The sequence below is a fragment of the Catharus ustulatus genome, chromosome 3, assembly GCF_009819885.2.
Source record: "Catharus ustulatus isolate bCatUst1 chromosome 3, bCatUst1.pri.v2, whole genome shotgun sequence".
Lineage (NCBI taxonomy): Eukaryota > Metazoa > Chordata > Aves > Passeriformes > Turdidae > Catharus > Catharus ustulatus.
In genome coordinates this window covers 27,801,596-27,823,609 of record NC_046223.1, presented here as the reverse complement: position 1 = coordinate 27,823,609, position 22,014 = coordinate 27,801,596, and the positions used below count along the sequence as shown (strand labels likewise).

The 22,014-nt window shown below is 36.2% G+C and overlaps 1 protein-coding gene across 1 annotated transcript in view; it reads right to left on the bottom strand.

Annotated features, from left to right (window-relative positions):
* Positions 1-22,014, bottom strand: part of CAMKMT (calmodulin-lysine N-methyltransferase) — a 213,208-nt gene that overhangs the window by 27,895 nt on the left and 163,299 nt on the right. Inside the window, exons 4-7 of the mRNA XM_033053698.1 lie at positions 16,884-16,944; positions 13,872-13,926; positions 12,757-12,820; positions 7,572-7,638 (exon numbers count right to left, since the gene is read on the bottom strand). Coding sequence (XP_032909589.1) covers positions 7,572-7,638; positions 12,757-12,820; positions 13,872-13,926; positions 16,884-16,944 — 247 coding nt within the window. The remainder of the gene's footprint in view (positions 1-7,571; positions 7,639-12,756; positions 12,821-13,871; positions 13,927-16,883; positions 16,945-22,014) is intronic.

The window sequence follows — 22,014 nt, the reverse complement described above, 5'->3', positions numbered from 1 at the left end:
AATTAATTCTGTATCTGCATAGCTCAGCTCTGCTGCTTATCCTCTCTGCATAGTATCTCTAAAAAGTTTCTTATCAATCCACTCAATCTATTGACCATGTCATCATCACTTACATCTAAACACCACAATACTGTTCTCTCTGCTCTTGGAAAGTGGAGCCTACAACCCTGATCTTGTAGTCTTTCTCTGTCCTCCTCCAGGTAAGTTGCAAGTTGTCATTTCCAAATGCTTCACAACAGTTCACAACCCTATTTTTTTATCTCTCATTCAATATTGAAAGGACAAGGCCCTTCTTTAATTAGCCGTAATGTCAGTCTACATCTTCCACTTCACTTTCTCAAGCACTCACATGCACAACTTTCTTCTGCTATGTTATCCACAACATTCACAAACTTACTCCATTATCCTTGAAACTGTCCTTTAAAATAGAACCTAAAAAACCGAGAAGAGGCTCTTGTGCCTCCAACTCTGCCTCTCATGCTGACTTCAGTTATCCCTGTTATCCTTCCCCACCATATCTCTCTCTAGTCTTGGATCATGGATTCTCTAACACAAACTGCCTTTTTGCTCTGTGTTTATAAAGTATCTGCTACAACAATTCATGATTAAACCTCATCACATTAACATGTTAATATAAAAGAAGAAAAAAGTCACCACACTATGGGTCTCTTCAAACTTTAGATGTTCTATGATTCCATGATCCTATCTAGGTTTTCCTGCCTAAAAGTTCCTTTTAAAAAGTGCCTTACAAAATTACACACTTGCCTTATTCCTTATCCTAGGAACATATTTTTTCTCTCTTATTTTGTACAACATATTTTGCTAAAATGCAGATGGGACATTACAGCTTTGTCTTCAAAACTAACAGTCCTAACACTTATACATTTGCTGTGTACCAAAAGCTACAAAGTTTTTGGAACATAATGCACGGCATGTAAACACAACTGTTGTAGAATAAATCTTTTCATTTTGTAGACACATCACAAGCCAATATTCAGCAAAAATGTGACCATTTATTTAAAAGAAGTGAGAATATCTTGTATGAAAAAGACATTAATAAAAAAAATACCAGTGGTGTTCGTGAATTTGCCTTTTCATATTCCTCCTCTACATCCATACATTCTAAATCAGCCTTTATTTGGAAACTGACTACTGTCTTCAGCAAGAGCCATGAAGTACGTGAGAAAGAAAATTATGGTTCTCAAATTCTAATTCAGGATGATATGGTATAAAACAAAATAAATAATTTCAAAGTGCAAGACAGCATAAGTACATGTGACACAACTGCATTGATAGGATCAGACTTGTAAAAATATGAAGGAAAAGATCAGTTTCTTGCTCTGTGGAAAACAGTCTACCCATGGGGAGCTTAGTCAAGGGAACAAGAAGAAAAAAAGCAAGAATGTAAAGTGAAGAAGGCAGGTCCAGAAGGACTGAATGGAGGAAAAGTTAAAAACGGCAGAGAAGATGTAGTTCACAGGTGTTTAAATTCTCAGGGCAGAAGTGACACAGTAAACATCCAGAATTTCAAAGTTCTGTATCAAGCCCATATATCACAGAAAGATTCAAATATTCACTGCTTAAGAAACTATCTCTTCTCATGGAAAGATGTTCTAATGTATTATCATTCTGTCAAATCTCTTTTTTTTTCTAGACTGAATTTGCCGAGCTTCAATTTCTGTATCTTGTTAGGTCCTTGTAAACTAGATTAAAGAGTGATCTTCTATTAAAGATTTTTTTTTCTTTACATGAGATTTTCAGATCAAAATAATTTCATTTTTTAACAATCAAGTAATTTCTTTGACAAGTAAATGGAGCTGTTTAACCCTGTCATTTCCAAACCCTGATTCACTCTTCTACCCCTTTCCTAGACCTCATCCATTTTTAGTATCCTTGGTTAGTGTTTGAATAACTATTAACTGAATATTAATGAAATAAACAACACTGTAACATCATTTAAATTTAAATAATTTAAATCATGTAAATCATTTAAATAAACAACGCTGTAAACATCATTTTGTCAAAATTTAAAGTATGTCACGGCAGAGATTAGTTGAGAATGCCTGTGAGGGAGAGAACTTACTGAAAGTGTGTAAGGTGTACTTGATGGTTGCCTACTAATGTAGAGCCAAGGTAGAAAAGGAAGGGTAGACAAAAGTACAATGATAATAACATAAACCAGGAAATAATGTAGAACATGGCTGAAACAATGGATACAAAAAAGGAATTGAACAAATAATCTTTGACTCAAACACCTCAAGGACATTTTCCTTTAAAGCCCTGGGAAGAAAGATCTACACATTCTCATATCAGTGGTCTCCCTCTAATCTTTTTGTGCAGCACAATCACAAGAGGGATAGTTTTACCAAGAGCAAGTTTTTCAAGCTAAGAGGGGACCATCATGAAATAGTAAAAGATCTGAGGAAGAATGGTTTAAAATAATGCAATGTATTACTTTTACATTTTTTTCCTTGTTATTCCAAGCTCATAGAAATTTTTTTTACAAAGCTTTATAGCACTTAAAATTTTTCTCCTTATCTGGTCTCATAAAAAAGACAGAGAAAGGTATAATGCAATTTAAAATGTACAGTAATTTCATGATTACAAGCTGCACCGGTTATAAGCCGCACTTCCGGGGTGTTGGCAACGTTTCGTTTTTCCTCCATAAATAAGCTGCACCTGATTGCAAGCCGCACTTTCATTTGCAGCAAGGATCCGCATGCAAATTTCGCAAAGTTGACATTTAGTAACAGAATCGCGGGATCGTGGGGTTTACTGGCTAGGATTGGGGCCGTGCAGGCTTGGATTGGCCCCGCTTTTCCCCTGCAGGGGCCGGGCAAGCTCAGATCGGTCCCGCTTTTCCCCTGCCAGGGCCATGAGGGTTCGGATCGGCTCAGGGCCGTGCAGGCTCATACTTCTGGGCTAGTAAATTTCTGAACCTCATCAACATATTAGCCACACCTGATTATAAGCTGCTCTTCAGGTTCGGACCAAAATTTTAGTCAAAATGGTGCAGCTTGTAATCGTAAAATTACTGTACTTTATTAAGTCAACACAACTGGGAGGAATACACAAATAGGAGAGGCTTGGAAGTTTGTGAAAGTTAGCTGGTATGGTCAAATGGTACAAAAGATTGTTCAATTATCCCTCCAAATGCTGAAGTTGCACCCAACTGAAGAAAGAATTACAAACCTGCAAAACTAAATGCAATAATAAAATCAGGCAGGTCAAAAATAAGTGAAGTCTTCCTTTTGTGCTAATTCTTCCTACCAGTTGATAATTGGGATACAGAATGTGCACTCACAGAGGATAAGAACATTTTGGAGAAGTTAAATTAATTCTTTGCAACATTGAAAAATATTCACTTCACTGTAGAAGAAACTGAAGACATTTCAGCACAGAATTTTGTTTTGATATGTCTTCTGTAAAAAGAAGTCCTGTTTTACAAACTTTGAGCCCTTCAAAGGCACTAAGAAATATTCAGATAAGGGAAATCTGGGTAAGACAGCCTGCCTCTGATTCCAAAAACCTATTTGCAATGACCCTTACTATCAACATTCTAGGAAAATAGGCTGTCACTGAAGAAGAGTCCTGACATGGCTAAATAACAGAACAAAAGACAGGGAACAGGGTAGTAACAAATGGTCAGTTCTCACAGTGGAGGGACATAATCAGTGGAGTTCCCCTGGGACCTGTTCTAGTCAACATGTTTACAAGAGATGAGCATCAAGGTGGCAGTTTGCTGATGTTAAGAAGTCATTCAACATAGTAAGGAAAAGATCAGACTGTGAAGGATTGCAGAAGGATGAAACTGAGTAATTGGACAATAAAATGCCGAAAGAAATTCAGTGTGGATAAATGCAAAGTGCCCAACTGAAAAAAAAATTCTCACTTGATATAGAAAATGAAGGTCTCTGAAATGACCATCACTGGAAAGCTCCTGATGTTATGACAGACAGTGTCATGAAACTATTAGCTCTGTGCTCAACCGCAGTGAAAAAAAGCACTGTTAGGCATTTTTAGAAGAGGAACAAAAAGCATAATTATTCCACTACATATACCTATTTATGCATACTTTGAATTCAGTACTGATCACAGTCAGCTAAAAATAAGTAGACTGAAACTGAAAAAGATATAGAGCAGGGCAAGTATGATCATAGGTGTGGAATGCTTTCCACCTGAGTTGAGTTTTCTGTGATAAAAAGCTAGAACTTCAGACTAGACATCAGCACACAAACCGTTCTTCCCACATATACATGAAGCAATCAAATTAAGTGAGCAGGAACCAGTTTTTTCTTGCCAAGGTGACAAACACAGTAAATTCAATAAAATGTTTTCAAAAAGTTTGAATTTACCAACACTCAGGTCACTTTGATGAATGAAAACAGAGAGAGAGTCTTTATTAAGTCTGTCCCACGCTGATGGAACCTGTTACATGACTAGTTGAAATCAGGAAGGTTATGAAGTTGACATATTTGAAGAGCACTGCAGTAAGGTAAAATATTCACCTTTGCAATGTTACATGTTCTTTTTTACATCCTCATGTGAAATGGAATCTCTCTGAGGCCACTCTTAGCAAAACAATAGACTTGTCCACAGCTAAAACTCCACAGGTCCCATAGCAGCAATTAGAACACGTCTTTTGTTCTTTACAGATTTCCCTATTCTCAGACAAGAGAATCCTGAACGCAGAACAAACTCCCTAGTCAGCAGGACAGACCGAGTCTGTTAACCTGCAGAACATATTCAAAGCCTTCCTCTTTGGTTAAGTTTTCCCATTATGATATTTGTAATAACAACAATTTTTCAGACTTAGAAACTGGGATTTCTTGACTTTGTTATTGCTAATTTAATGATTGGTGGACATGTTAAAACAATGATATAATGCATGCCAAACCAGTAACAGCTGATGGTACAAATAAACATATGCTAAGTTATAGGATAAACAATACAGTACATGGATAATTTCTGAACTGTGAAAAAAATAAAATCGTCAAACCCATACGTGGTATTAATCCTCTTCACTATGGTAAGACATTACTAGTAACTTGGTGGTATTTCTGTACCTATTTCTAGTAAACATAATCAAGAAATCCTGGGCATATTAATGAAAAATAAAATAGAATTGTATATCTGCTGCAAAGTAAACAATTTACTAAATATCTATTATTACATTATAACACATAATATGACAAACTGCCAGTTTGGCTTACATTAACATATTTTTAAACAATAATCAAGACTTGGCAGAGGGCTAGATAAGTGCTCATTTACTGCATTTTGTATAAATCTAAATAAATAAATGTACGGCAGGTTGTCCTAATCTAACTCCTTTGGCTGATACCAGATTATTCCTTTTTGCTCCACACAGGTTTTGGCATACCTTCCAAGCATAGACTTTAATATCCAGAACAGTCTTAAACTGTATCTCATACTGATAATTTCTGCTCTTGTGTGAGGAAAAGAGTGCAAGATCCTGACAGAAGATGAAGGTGCTGGGAGAAGAGTCTATTCTGAATCATCTTTTATACAGAAAAAATCTTTTAACTTTGCACTGGCCACTGTGAAGTTGCAAGTCTGGACACTGTCTAAATGACCATAGGAAAGAAGACACCTTCTCCAGATTAAACTGATGCTCAGTAAGTCACAGACATCACTATATTCATCTGCCTGCAAAATCTGATCAATGTACAAAGTCACTGAATGTCACTTTGCACACCAGTGTTGCATTATTCCCTCCAAAATACTACATTTTCTTCATTTTCTTGTGGGTTTTATTTCCTTCTTTGTTTTCCTTCCCCCAACCATTATGTAACTAAGGTTTACATCTGCAGGAAAAGTGAATCAAGGTTACAGTTATATTTCAGACTTTACATCAGCCTTTTAGTTCCCTCAAGGCATTAAGAAGGGATCATCTAACTTTGTTACTGCATCATGTCATTACTGTATCAGAAGGACTAATCAATCCATTAGAAAGTCATTTGAATAGTCATTTTATAAAACTTTATACTGTTACAATGAATCTGCAAAAGCCTTAAAGAATGTAGAATTAAAAATCAAGTGTTACAATGTCTTATGTTTTCATATAGTACTTCACATTATTTTGTAATTTAATTATTTTATTTATGCAAATAAGGCCTGAAATACTATTGCACTCAAGAAGTTAAACACTTGACATTTTTACTCCTTAAAATGCAACATTTTATGACGTCTAGATATGTTTATTAATTAGTGATTATTAACACCCAGTAAACAACATCATGTCTTGTAAAAATACAATCTTTCTTCACAGCATGAGGCTGAAATCTATTATTCACTGATTCCATATGCTGAAATACACTCAAATGATCACAAATGACCTTAAGCATTAGATAAATGTAAATGAGGACAGGGTAGAAAATGTGTTTTTGATTGATATCTAAAAGACCAGGTTTGAAGTCTTGACAAGGGATGAAATCTGAAATCTCATACAAGTATAGAACAACTGGAAATCTAAAAAAAATTCTAAGCTTCTAGATGGACATACCATACAGCCTCTCCTCAGCAGTGTCTGAGGCTGCTCACAAGAGGTGTTCAGCACATGGAACCTGAAAGAGCACTCCTGGGATTCACATGGCCTTTGTCTACTTGGCAGGCTCTTATTAGGGTGCAGAGATGTATCTCTAAGTTACATGCACGCAGACCCTAATGAAGGCAGAATTTTTCTAGCCCTAAGCGCACACTTAAACTAACTTCTCTATGCAGAATGGCTACATAGGCATAGGACTAAATGACATGAATGATAGCCATTAAAACCACATGGGTTTAACCCTCCATGTGAGTAAGCTTATTCTGCATTAACACTTTGCCTTCCTCAGCCCTTTTTCAGCTTTACTTTTGTCAGTTTTAGGACTGAGTGCCCTTCCGCAGTGTGAGTCATCAAAAAAAAATTTAGACACACAAGTAAGACTCTTAGGTAACCATTTTCTAATTCTTAACCTTATACCACAAATATTAAGTGCTTTATAATTTACTTTTAAAGTATTGCAAGAGATGAACACACTGTTCTTGGTTCCCATGCTCCCCATCTGTCCTCGCAGTGACAACACAACAATGATCACACAGACAGGATGACCAAAAAACCTCCCATGGATGCTCCAACAACATCTACCTCAGGGGCAAATGGGATTTGTTGTCACCCTGAATTTTCAGAGCTATTTAAAATGAAATCTGACAGAGATTTAGATACATTCATTCCAAATATCATTTTCAGTGCAAGGGGTAGTGTTGACTCTGAAGCAGACAAATTTCAACCATGCACTAAATCACAAATTGAAGAGACACAGTGTAAATTTTAAAAAGATAAAAAGGAAAGAGAACGCTTGTCATCAAGGTTAATCATACTGTATTTGGTAATTTTTTAAAATATTTTTAAATTTCTCTCTTGCATCACTTACCTATTTATATTATATATACATACCTGTGTGAGAATCAGTAACAGAGGTCATACTTTCACACTTTTGCATATATTTCACATCCACATTAATACAGAAGTACATGCAAGAATCAGTAAAAGTTTAGTAGAATCTTACCAGCTTGACACTTTCTGAGCCTTAAATATTCCGGCATTTTGGTTTCTTGCGATGATCTCATTTACATCTGTAGTATAGTTGTTAAGAATTATCTACAAAACTAGAGCAATAATAAAAATAGTAAACCCAACTATTTTCCATTTCTAATGCCTTCATAATGTTCTTATCTGCTTCTTCTTCTTTAATTTGTGCTAAGAGTCAATCTCTTTTCAGAAGCAGACATTTTACATTGCTACTACAGCTCATCAGCCATATATCTATGCAGCAATTTGGTCTAGTTTCCTACCACTATTTACTCTTTCATTTAAGGAGTTTCTAGCCCTTTAGATATAGAGGGAAGTGAAAAAAGATGTCCCATACCCCAGATATTTAAAGGCAACTATTTGCAAATTTAAGAATTACAGTCATGGAGAGCTGAAATTTCTACAACCACTAAATGTCCAGTCTAGTTTGTTATCACTATATCCAAGGCTGAGATTTTGGAGGTTTATGTGTTTAAGAACCTACCCACAGGAGACACATCTATGTTCCTGGCTGTGTCTGGGTGAATCTAACACACAACAGGAGCATCTTAACCTATAAGCAAAGGAGTTTCCAGTCCATTTACTTTCTTGAGAATGGTTTGGAACCACTTTAAAAGAAAGGAAAGTGATAAATGTTTTTTCTTCCCCTTAGATACCTTCCCCTTAGTACCTCAGCCTTATGTCTCAGCTTCTTGTAGTTTGGAAGTTCAAGCCACAAATTTAGGTAGCCATTCAGGCAGGTTAAAGCAAGGGCTATCATGGAAAAGTTTCAGGGCAAGCTGAGCCCAGTCATCCATGGCTAGAAAGATTACTGTCATGATCAATCATTCATGGTTAGTGAGAAGCCCCTGGAAGGAAAAGGTGTAACAAGTAAGTAAAAACTATGAGAATATTAATTGTTACTCAGTGTGAATCCAAACATCCCTGAATGGTTCACTTTCAAATGTAAATAATTATTTTAAATGGACATTTTTGGTAAAGCTGTAAAAGATCCTTCATTTTTTTGTTTAAGGTATAGGAAATCTGATGCTAATTAGGAGAATGTTTCTAGGTCCACAAAATATGTCAGATCTTTCAAAAGTGCTCTTGTAAGAAAATTGAGTACAAGTGTCAGGCTAATTTGAAATATCACTGATATATCTTTTTCTTTGCTTTGCTGAAATCACATAATTTACCTTCCTAACAGAGTTGGTTATTTAAGAAAAGTTATTTCAGGAAACTCTCTATCCAAACACTGGAAAAGACAACTGGTATTTTAGAAAGTAAAACTTCAAAGTAGAAATGGAATGACAGAAAATGGTTTAAACAAATCTCTGTTTGGATGTGCCTTTAAAATTGTTTCCACAATGTGCAATGAGGAGTAGTAAACGAATGGTCTATAGCTGCACAGCAAAAGGAAGGCAAAAATAACTCCATGAGCAGATCATTCTACTTTTAAATAGGGGCAGAAATAACATTGTTGATAAATTAGTTTCACTGCACTTCAATTATATAACTGAGCAAAAATATTAATAAGGGTTATAAACATGTTAACACTAGATTTTAAAAATAATTTAGGAGCTCATATCTTTGGGCATTCAGGCTAAACATGACCCTTCTAACCTAAATTTCCCTGGACTATTGAAAGATCTGTATTTTAATGGCCATTATAGTGCACTGTAAAAATGTTTTGTATTATCAATACTTTCAGTAGTTCAAGTCACCAGTGCATGGTGTGAGAAACAGAGCTAAGGCAGAAAGTACACAGCCTCTCTGAAATAGGAGACAATTTTTACTAAAATGAACCTCATCCTTGGATTTAGACATGCCAAAATGAGTAAAGATGCTTCCAGTGTTTTGAGGAAATAAAACTGGATTTTCACGACTGACTTATATCCCAGGTACAAGCTAAGCTGAAAAATTTGTATCTGAATGCATATCACCCAAAATTACAATGGGGGATGAATCTGATAACTTTGCCTGTCTATATCTTTATTATTCACTTGAAATGTCTATAGTTTTCATCCTAATACTTTCCTTATTTAAATGATACTGAAAGAACTTAGATAAAACACACTAAATCAACAATAAAGTTCTGAACAAGGTGGCAAAAGGAATAACATCTGTCTTTATTTTATTGATTTTGCAACATAAATGATCTATTGAATCGATTCAAACCTGCTCATGATAAGCAAAAGGAGTTAGAGTGAAGTCTTTTAAATGGTCTAGGAACTAAACTCATATATTTTTTAAAACCTTCATAAACATCATACATAAGATCATTGATTAATATAAAAAATAGCAATGTATTTCATAATGAGAAGGTTAGAATTACAACTATTTGAAATTGATTATTTTGTAATTTTTTTTAACTTCTAACATTTCAATAATGCACCCTAATATGGATATTGAAAACATACATAGTGAATACTTCATGTGACAGTATGAAATGGAGACTAATAGGAAGTATGTAAAAAATTAAAAGAAAAATCAAATCCTCAAAAGCTTGAGATTTCACAAAGCAAAGCTGTTAGTTATGCTCACTGAATAGTGAGAGAAACAACAAAAACAACAATAATTATGATGATGTTGATAATACAAAGGCAGATTCTCAGATGCAATGCACTATTGCCAGGTCGATTTTCAATTACATTTCACTGATGTATTCATTTGTTTCTTAATGTGCTCATCTTGCCCATTAAGAATAATTAGCAGGCTTGCTTGGTGATTTCCTGGCTTCTGACAGGGATTTTTTTTCTTTTTTGTTGACAACCACTTTTACTTTTTGGAAAGTAATTTTTGGATATTATAGTATGACTGGCGTGTAATTTAAGCTTCCTAAGAAATTTAAAGGGAAGATGTAAACAGTAATTTTAAAACAAGATTATTTTAATCTGTAATACCTACATAAAAACATAATACTAGACATTAACTATTCCTGAAGAGCAGAATCTAGAAAAGAAAACAGTATTTTATCCCACATTAGCTTAATTTGGTATGCTAAACAATTGAAAAATACCATCAGCAATAATAAGAACTTGCAAACATACATCATTTGTAGTCAGTGGCACTTGGGGTGAATGCTACTTCCATTTTCACCTAAAATTCTGTCCTGATTTCAGTGAGTATGGTGGGGCTGAAACAGGTCTAAATTTAGCCTAAACTTCTATTATAGCCAGTCACTATAGAAAAGAGTGCAAAAGAAAATTACCGTAAGACAGATCATAAAATTACTACAGAAGTCCATAAACGATATAAAACGCAACAGAAATTTTATTATGTGCACTTTTAAGAATACATTTCACCTACACGGTAAAGTTCTTAGCCTGCTGCACTTTGGCACCCCGCTAATATTAAGCCCATTGTAAAATCCAACACAATAAAAGCACTTTGAATGCTGAGCCTTCTGAGCACCAAATGTTAAAAAAGAAAAATAAATTCCTGTTAGAGCCGTCCACCAATTGCTTCCCTGAAAGGGATTCACTGAGTGAATACAGATGAAGACCTCTTGTAAGACTTTTGGAAACAGAAGACATTTCTAAAACATATTGTGAAAAACTAAGGTGTGATAATTAGATAACATTAACAATATCTTTTTCAGGAATAAAAGCACTTTTATTTGTTTAATTCCAAGGACTGAGTGAATATTTTAGCACTCACCAATTTTCCTTATTATAAGAGACTTCTACATTTCAAAAAAGTTCAGGTATGTTTATGGAATCTGCTATGCAAGACATTTGCTGAGTTGATGATTACTGAGCCCACCTGAAGCTTTTTGTAGGTAAAATGACCTTTTGTTAAATACCTATGCTTCTATACAACATGAGTTTGTTTTGTTAGGCTAGTTTTGAAACACTTCTTTTCTCCTACATTTTTCATTTTCATAATGACATGGAAGAAAGATTGGAAGGGGTGGTGCTGATTAAAATACACAGAATAATGAATACTTCCTCCTCAAGACACAAGACTAACACATTCGAATTTAACAAAATAAGAATCCCTGGAACACAGGTGAGAACTTGTCTTTTCAAGAAAAAAGTGACTTTTAGCAGGCTTACTTCAAGTTTTAACAGATACGATCTAGGATTGACTGTAACATGAAATTGTTCAAGTGTGGTCAGCAGTTATAGTTACCTCAGTTACCTCTGCGAAAGTCTTTTTTAAAGATAGTAGCTAATATTATTGCACTGAAATATCTCCTGTTTTAACAGGCATCAGCATTATTTAAGCCACAGATTAGTTTGGTTTGTTGTTTTTTTTTTACTAAGTACTCACTAAGTTAGTTCTCAAATACATACAAAACTCAAAAAGAGATAATTCTGATGCTGCAGTAGCCTAAACCAGAAAAATCAGCCTGCCTGAAAATGTAAATGGAAAGATTATCAAGGAACAAAAGCAAATAGATATCTTCCTTTTTTCCCTCTCAATTTCTAAGGGCTATTAGTATTCACCGTATATATCTGTTCTTGTTCTGTGCTGATATTTAATGTGGCCACAAATTATTCTCACTCATTCTCCTGCTTAACCCAAGTCCAGTTCAATTTTATGAACTATCTATTCATATTAGAAGTGCATAATAGCAATTTATTCTAATATAAGAAATACAGTAAAATACTTCCTAAAAGGGACAGGGGAGTTTTGCAATCTTACATCAGAGGAATAATGATAAATTGGTAATTGATTATGCAGACTAGATGGGTAATTAGTAGGCAGTTATAACTTAGCAGCAACAATGAACTGTAAAAGCAACATACACTGGAAAAGCTCTGAAAATATATGAATGCTGAGTATGTTTTACGAGGCTAGTATCTGAAAGTAGGAAAAAAAATTTAGCTCATGCAAAACAGATACATGAAGGGGAGCTAATGATTTGATTCCCTGCTACACCATCTGTAATGTGCAGCATACACACATGAATCTTCCAGCACTCAACCACGAGACAAATATTTACTACTGTATGTGCTCTATACCAACACGTGCGTTTTTAATTAAGGGAGAAAATGTGGCATTTATTACGGGGGAAGCTGCTGCTCTGTTCAAGATATTCCACATCTGTTTTTTAATTACTTATGTGGGGACTTTTTCTTAATATGCCCCATGCTGACTGTCTTTATATCGATTGTTACTCAGCCAGTAAAAAGGAACGAGCACAACAAACCAGTTTTCTATCTGAATAAGGATACTTTTGATGGCCTTTTCATTTCCATCAGTTAACAGAACTTCTTTGACATCTGCAGAAATAGCAACCTGAAAAAAAGAGCACAGCAAACAATGAGCAAATATGCTTGTCTGTGTGGAAGTGAAGACAGGAGTGACAAGCCTTCAGTATCATGCTTCCTCACCTATTTCTCTGTAACAATCTTCAATCTTTTTTCATTTTATGTCTGCATTATTTTAATCATTCAATCAAATCAGTCAATACTTTTATCATTCCATTTGCGGGAGCCTCTATCTTGCTATCATTCTGTTCCGTAATTGCATTGTGACAGCCGATGATGGTATTCTGAGAGGCTTTCATTTGCGGGCTTCTGTTTATCTAGTAGAGCCATCATACAAGGCTGTCACTCTGCCTTTCAGCTTGCTTCTGTCTGACTGCCTGATGCCCTTCATATAACTTTGCATTGCAGGCAGATGGCTTTGTAAGGGTAATTTTTTTGTGAGCTTTGACATGCTCGCACATTGGGCTGTAACCTCGACACATTGTATAAGAGCGACAGGTTTGTCAAATGCCAATCAGTGTAACAATATGCTTTTATTTGTAGAGACATAAAAACTTGTCTAATGCACTGCACTGCTACATAATATCTCCTGAATACATGACTCAGAACCCAGAGAATGGTGAACGACTCTCCTGAATGGCCAATCTAATTCAAAAGAATCTAATTACCGAGAGCTCTGGATCATGTTTGTTGGTGTAATAATGCAGGCAAAACATTAGCAGCTATATCATGGTGCTCCAACTGTGATTCGCCAGGCTATTCCTGTATCTTAGCAAATGGGACTATAATCTGAAAAAAAAAAAAGCTTCGGCTATGGCAATGAAAGACAGCCCGTACGTGGCCTGGAATGTCACAACAAAAGATATTGACTACACCGAGGTAAAATGTTTCTGCTCATCGAGGCAACCATAAAATCAATATGATACGAAAGCAAGTCAATCTAGAAGGTCTCTCAAGACTCTGCAGCTTGACCGCAGCTGAGGCTGTTGACAGTTCTCTGACCCAGCAGTTGGAGGCACTGGAACATTTTTCCTTTTGTTTCTTCCTCTGAATGGGATTGGAATTGAGAAAAGACCTACCATGAGCCCAGCCAAGCATGTCATGCCACCCCCTAGCTCACACACAGCAAGGTCCCTGAAAGAGAGAAAGGAAATGGTAGAACCCATACAAATTAGATGAAAATGGTCAGAGAGACATATATGTTACAAGAACAAATTGCCATCTGCAGTAAGAACTGAGCTACCAGGAAGTTGTAGAGACATGACTAGGCTACCTCATGTCGTTTTGCGTTTTAAAAATAATTATGAAATAGAAAAGTCACAAAGCAGGCAAATCAGTGGGGGTTCCCTCATTAGTGTTCAGTGCAACATTACCACCGCTGAGCTGAAAAATCTGAGAAGGTTCCCTTTTTTCCCTTGTCAATGGCTCTGTCTTTTAGAACTAAACTAGCTAGAGTAGCGAAAGATAATTGTTAGGAAAGGATAACAATGTTAATCCACATTCATTCTTGCAAAAACAGCTAGAGAAGTAAATGGGGAAATTAATATTATTTATATATCTCTCCATACAGTTATGCTTAAAAGCCTTTTTACATTAAAAAGAGGGAAGTTTTAAAGCAAGTTGTATACCACAAAATAATTACACACGAAGAAATCCGATCCTTCAATTAGCACTTAAAACTGCAAGTGACCTACAAACAATGCTGTTATGAACAACGATGGGAACAGCAAACGGTTAAGCCTCAGAAAACTAAACGAAGTTAGTGTCAAGAGCCTAAACTGAGCCCAATCAAAGGGCTGAATACATGGTCTAAAAGGCTGCTTTTAACTTAGACCATACTGTGCTGTTATTAAGACGTGCATGTGAAATATAATTTGGCGCAGAGAGTGTGCCGGATGGGAGCTTGCAGGGGGAGCCATAAAGAATGTCCTCCAGAGGCATGGCCTGCCCCAGGAGGGGAGGAGGGAGGGATGCTGACCCTGCACCGAAACTGTGTGTGAAGCAGTGTCTGGGGCAAGGCAGAGGCTCAGTTTGAGAACATACTGCTTTATAGCAAAATCTGCGGCAACTGTTACAGCTGGCAGGAGCATTCCCATTGAGACACTTCTGACATGCAGAAAATGGAATTTTAGCTAAACTGTTTGGTTGAGTTTGGTTTTGGGGGGTTTAGGTTGGTTTTTTTTTCTGGGGTGCACCTTTTCTTTTCCTCTGAATCATTAACATCTGGAAGTCTATTTTTATCTGAAAGGGTCACCTCCCTACTCACTCAACACTGATATTTAGGAAGAGCATCTAGGATGCCATATCAGTATCAGCATACAGATGCTGATATTTTGTTCACTGAGGTGAATAGACTAGGCTGTATGACTGTATAATAATGCTCACTGTCTGGACAGGTTAGATTTATTTTTCTTAGACATCACAAATTTTATTTGAAAAAAATCTAGTTGTCCTATTTAATCAAAATGAGACAAAAGGAAGACTTAGTCTGGAGGAACAAGCTGTACATAAACCCAGTAAGAATATAAAACAAATATGCAAAATTTGTAATTTGGATTTTTAAACAGAATGATTATACATTTTTCCTTAAATAAGTTTTAGTTTTTCTAAACCAAGTGTATTATATATTAAAACTATCTACATATCGTTATATATAAGGCTTACAAGGCACTTATTCCTTTATAAAAATCATACTGAAATAAACACAGAAAGTATTCAGTGTGAGGCTTTTAGTGCATTTTGAACCAAATTTCTATGTACAGAGTATATGAGCATACACATACACATAAATATTTATGCTTATGAAATTTACGTCAGTGCAAAATTCCCTCACTAGCAAGTTTTAAAAGTTGTATCTGTCTCTCAGGCAATATACAGGAACATTTATAAATGAGAATTAACATAAGAAACTCTACTATGAGAATACTGTCAGAAGGGTATAATCCTGGGAAATTAGGATGTGAAACTGCCCATTTACTCCGTGAAAGTTTGACCAGTCCTTGTCTCTGAGCATCACAGCTTGCATACCCAAACTAGGAAAACACCCTCTGAGTGAGCAGCACTTGAGGTTTGCTGTGAGGAGCCCTGGAGAAGAAGCAGAGCACATGAGCATGGGGCCACACAGCAAAGTGCTGCAGGGACATCACTACAGCTGCAGAAGGCACACGACCAAGCTGGGAGGAAGGAGCAGTGGCTGCCAGATCAGGCGTATGAGCTGCCTCCCCTAATGGGCACTTTGCTCAGGCGGTGGATGCAGCAGCAATGGAGGCTTTAGGGACCAGGGCACACTTTGGTGACAGGTCTTTGATTACAGAGACCAGTCTAAGCAAGCTGCTCATTTGGTACAAGGGGCAGAGACTTACAGTTCAGTCTTCCTGATTTTATCCAACGCCATACCCACACAGACTGGGATTTTGTATACTCCAAGTTGGTTTATTTGGTATTTGCCTTACACCATCGCACAGAACACAATTTACACCTCCAAATGCATTGTTATAATAGCTTTTTTTGCACACTAGTCATCCTCCAGACAATGAAACTTCAAGGATTTCCAAGTGCAAATCTCAGTATACTCAGGGGGAAAGAAAGAGGATGCAAGATAGATTTTATATTTAGATGTTCCTATTGGAGCTTTGATTGCTGTCTTCTGCAAGTTTTGAATTAAAGTGAAGGATGTTCGAAGCTGTTCCACAACACAGGTGCAAATTCCTCTTACTATATGCAGTGATTTTTATGTATTTCATCAGATAATATTTTGCTTGCTTTTGCAACAGATGTCAGTTTAAAGAATATCTTATTTTTCCTGACCTTCACAATCAGCACTGATCGATTGGTGCTTCACTTTTGTTTCCCAAAAATCAAAGTGAAATAAAACGCCTTGAGTGGAAATCAAAAGTCTTTGACATATAGCAGAAAGCTTGCTGTGCAATATTAGTACCCAAAGGCAGCTCAGAATTCTTTGTTAAGAGCAACATGCTTTCACCTTGAACATTTTAAATTTAATCTGAAGACTTAAATCATAGCAATCTTTACTATGCAGATACAATAAAACTAAGAGATTGGAAAATATCTTTTTATGTTTAACTCTGTACCTGAATATTTCATTATGCTTTAGGCAGTAGTAAGCCAGCACTTCTTCAGATGGCCAGAGACCTACAAAACAAAGAAATTTGCCTTCTTAGAACAGATTTTTTTTGGTCTAAAATAATATCTGAATGCATATTACCATTTGCAGACCTCTACCCACTGTTTTATTTTCTGTATTTGCTATAATAACATGGAATATAGAAAAATAAAAAGAAGACATAGGATTTAAGCATTGGAATTGAATATTTCATAGATTTCACCACAACTAATGATCAGAAATTTATAGATACATGCGCACACATAAACATACATATACATGCAATACTCAAGACTTTAAAATTCATATAAAATTTAATTAATTTGGGCATTCATATGAACATCAACCTGTTTGTACCAGGCCAGATGCAAGGCCAACTTTGCCTTGTAGCCTGTTTCCAACAGGGGACAAGAGCCCTCTTGTTTTTCATTAGCTACATCATCATCCTACAGTCAATTAATTTCTTTCCAGTTTCTTTTATTTAGCTCCTTTTCTCTCAGTTTTTGTTAGGTCAGGCATCAGTCTGACTGTAAGGGAGACTGACCAGCAGCACATGTTAAGGACAAATCCAGGACTAGGGCAATAAAAGTATGATTTCTAGTTGTGGCTCAAGAAGTTCAAAAGAAGGAGAAGAGGAAATACAAGTGATAAGTTCTTAACAGGTACTGAAGGATTTTTCTGTTTGTTCTATGGTAAACTTTCCAGGGCTGCACCAGGAAGCATCAGTTTCACCCTGTAGTATAGAGAAACCCCTCCTCTCTCATTTTATATTTGCTTCCCTGCCATTTTAATTTGAATTCCCTTAGTTCTCCTACAGAAGTAGCCGGGAGCAATCACACTTTCTTCACCTAATCTGTATTACTCATAAATGTATTAGCTTCCATCATAAACTTACACTGGTCATCATCAACATTGATAATTACTTGGAGGTCTCCATGTAAATTTATTCCTTCAAAACCAGTCTCTCCAGAAACTGGCTGTTTTGCCAGACCAGTTTCCCACCTGACTGGAATGTCCAACTGAAGTGCTGTGGCCCATGGAGAGGGCAGCCCAGATCTGTGCCTTGCAGGCTCTCCTGCAGGCACCAGACTTCATTGCTGGAGGGGGCCTGAGGAAAACAGACTCATACTCAGGAACTTGAGTTATGTCTGCAAAGGTTTCCGAACTTAAAGGAGGAAGAATCAAAGGCATATGGAATTGAATTATGGTTGTGTGTGTTTTTCATCTGTGGTTGCTTAGCAATGAAAAACCATGTTTACGTGTCTGTCCCCAGGTAAAACCCAGAGCTGACTTCCCCCCTCCATCAACATATGACAATAAGAATTGAGACACAAACTTCATATCATGAACTACAGACATTTCAATGGTTCCAGTAAACTTATTTGACATACAGAGCATCTTTTAGATATTTCTAGAGAAGTAAGTTAAATTCCGTGCAGCTTACTATGTATGGGTATCCTTTAGACCATTTTTATAATTTTTTTGTTCTCAAGGCTAAAAACATCACTACATTTTTAACAGAATCAGAAGTTTGGGAGAAAAACTGTCATCCTTTAAATCACTTAAAGCCTGATTGAAATCATCATCAATATAATTTTTCCTTTACATCCAGTAAGTATTCTGAACTACCCTTACTCCTAGTGAGAAATAATGAAAATTTTAAAATGTCTTCACTGCATGCAGATCAAGCAAAGACAAGACAGTACTTGTCCAAAACTTTGCATATAACTTATTGTATTACAAAGATATTTAAGGGGAAAAATACATATGTATGATACATATATATGACAGGACTAGTAATGCAATATTTGTATTTGTCCTGTTTATGACAGTTCAGTCTGATCAGATGTTTTTGAATGTACTATTTTGCTTAGACTTACTAAGGGTTAAAATAAAATATTCACACAAGACTACCCATTCTTAAGTGAAACATACACTAAGAATTGTACAGGGTTTTTCATCTCCCTTTGAGCATTTCAATGCTTTTGAGCATTGAAATATGCTAAAATGACAGATTTTGCAATAAATATAGTAACTGCTTAAATATTTTAGTGTATAACATAAAGAATGTTTCAGTTTGCAGTGACTGGTGTATACTCAAGCAATAGTAGTTTTTTCATATTTAGTGAAGACGCAGCTAATTTAACACCATTTATAATACTCATATCTCACATTACAAAAACCCTCACACCCACAAACATAAAAACTGAAACCTTTTAATAGCAAACTTTTAGCCTGAGCGAATTCTAAAAATACTAGTCAATTGTAGTAAACATCCTTCAACATCTGACTTTTCAGAACCTTCAGTCAAATGTCTCTCACTTTTCTGCAGGTATTATTGAGAGGGCACTTTGAATGGTGTCACTGAATCTTTTCTGAGGGGTCACCATTCCTTCCCCTGCTACCATTACAATGTTGATACCAGCTGCAACTGCAGGTGTATCAGATAGCTCTGTGCTGAGAGAAGGGTGAAGCACCTTTGCAAAGACAATGCTCTTCTTTAGGCAGATGCCAGCAATGTGCACAGCTCTCCTTTCCACTGCCTTCCTCCACAGAGAAGGAAGGATCACCTCAACAATGGTATAAGCACCTGGAAGCTGAAGAAGCAAGAGTCAGGAGGTCTTTCCAGTCTCAAGTGTGGAAGCACACAGCGCTCCCAGCTAAGCCAAGAAGCCAGAAGCCAGAATACCAGTGCTAATTTTAGTAAAAGGAAAAGCTTCTCGTGCCTGAACAGGTAGGTAAGCCTCTTTACCTTCAAAACAGGGATAAGCTTAAAGATCCTTGTGGAGGAGTTTGCATTCTGTCTTCTTCCTCCTCACTCTGACCTGCATTTTGCCAACACAATGACCTACATTTTGAAGGTGCAAGTATAAGAAAGGTAGTTCTGCTTCTGTTAGAAAACATACAGCTATAATGCAGAAATGCAGAATTCCTATGAATTAACAACTACTACTACATTGTGAAAAGCATAATTTATCTCCTGCAAACACATACATATGGATATGGGTTAAGTTTCCTAGGAACACGCTTAAAATAATTCTTTCATATTTAAAATAAAATTATTCTCATTTTGATTTCTGAATTTGATTATAAATACACAACATTGGATGCTACCTGTTTACATGTACAATTACTTAAACGATAGTAAACTATTTACAGATGGATAGGAATATCAAAAGACACCCAAACAGTGCTTGTGTTTTCAAGGCCATAAATATTCTACCAGTCCTAGACAGAGGGCTAAAAAAATATCTCACTGTGTGATGAAACAGAGAGAAACAAGAGTTTCTTTTTGAAAAAATAAATATTTTGTGACTTTACTAGGAGTTTTAAAACTCTTTATCACCTTGATAACTACAACTTGAACACAGAGAATAATTGCCAGAAAGCATTGCAATCTATTGAAACATATGAAGAAATTAAGTTGTACTGGTGCTCAAAGGAGACCTTCAAGAATTGGCATGTCTGAAGACATGGGACAGAGACAGAGCTCATGCCTGCCCACATTTCAACTCTTGAAGTATCCTTTCACCACTAGGATGGAGCAGGATTCTCACCACAAATGCCATAAGAAAGATGACATCTACTTCCAGACAGATTTATGATACCTATTACAGTAGAAGGAGTAGAAAAATATTATCATTAAGTCATATGATGGTGAATAGAGAAATGCTACAAATCCATCACAGCCTTACAAAATGCAGGCATTTCTACAGCACTTGTCACCACATCATAAAATGTCACCAATGGAGTCTGTCTCACAAGAACTTGATGATATCATAAATTTCTACTGTCCCAAGTTTGCACGCTGGGAAGCAAAGTAAGAGACAGAGAAAGATTATGTTGCTTAGACAGACACAGTGAAATTATAGGAAGGTCAAGAAAAATAACCCAAGTCATCCTTACACCATGAGGTATGATGTAACCAAGAAAAGGTACCCAAGCTCTTCCTACAGAGAAACAACATTAAAAAATAATAATAACGTAAAGAAACATGAGTTGGTTTTATCACTTTCATAATGCTTCCTATTGGAGTGTCAGGTCCCTCTGCACTAGTAATGGCACAACAGTTTCTTAAACCAACCTTCAAGCCACATGGACTAAGTCATGTGTAGACAGCCTTCTGAGATGTAGCGTTTTAATAGTAGTGTTGTAGCTGGAGCACTAGTCCAAAGCTACACAAAGCCTGTGCTTCTTCTGCAACAAATCTAAAAATGATGAATACTCTGATAGTACAGAAAATTGTCTACCAGAAATAAATTATCTAGTATTAAAAAAAATAATAATAATGTTTCTCTCCTCCTATTGCTTTTTACCACATATTTTAAAGAATGCTGTCCACCTTTGGATAGCAGATATTGATATCTGATGTGAAGTTCTTAAAGAACATCATGTCAGTAGAAAAGAATTTTGAGACATGCATTTTTAAGAAAGACATCTGACTATGGGAGCTATTATGTCTCAGCAGTGCTCCACAGGTACAAAGAAATCACAGTAGCTACTAATTACTTTACCTGGTATAGTGCAAGATTAGTGGAACTCTGCTCTGCCAGCACTACACACAGGAAACATAGGGGCAACTGGAGGTGACAGGTGAGCTGTCCCTGGGAGCACTGAGTGGGAGGTACAAAGCTGTCCTACAGCTGCTTAACTCATGCTAGCAGATTAAGAAGTTACTTTCAAAGCTAAGCCAAATTGAAAGTATTTTCACATTTCCCTAGCACTTCTCACAGCCACATGTACAGATGTCTGATCTCAACATTCAAATTTTGTCTTTTATTTGCACTATTAAACTATGATATGTCTTCCTATTCATCTGAAGTCTCAAGTAAATTTTGTACAAACCCTGTCTTAACCCTCAAAAGCAAAGACAATTTAAATTTGAAAAGTCAGTCATTTCCCCCATATGAATATACTCAAAAAGATCTTTTTTCTAGTATGTCCTTATTCTTGACTACATGAAATCACCTTTTTTGCTTTAATAGTCATCAAAGTGAGAGGATAAAAAGCATTTTTGGGCAAAGTGATGAGTAATGTCTCAAAAGTTGTACCAACAACTGCATTGAGCAATGATGAACTCTTTTCTGACCCAGTAAGGC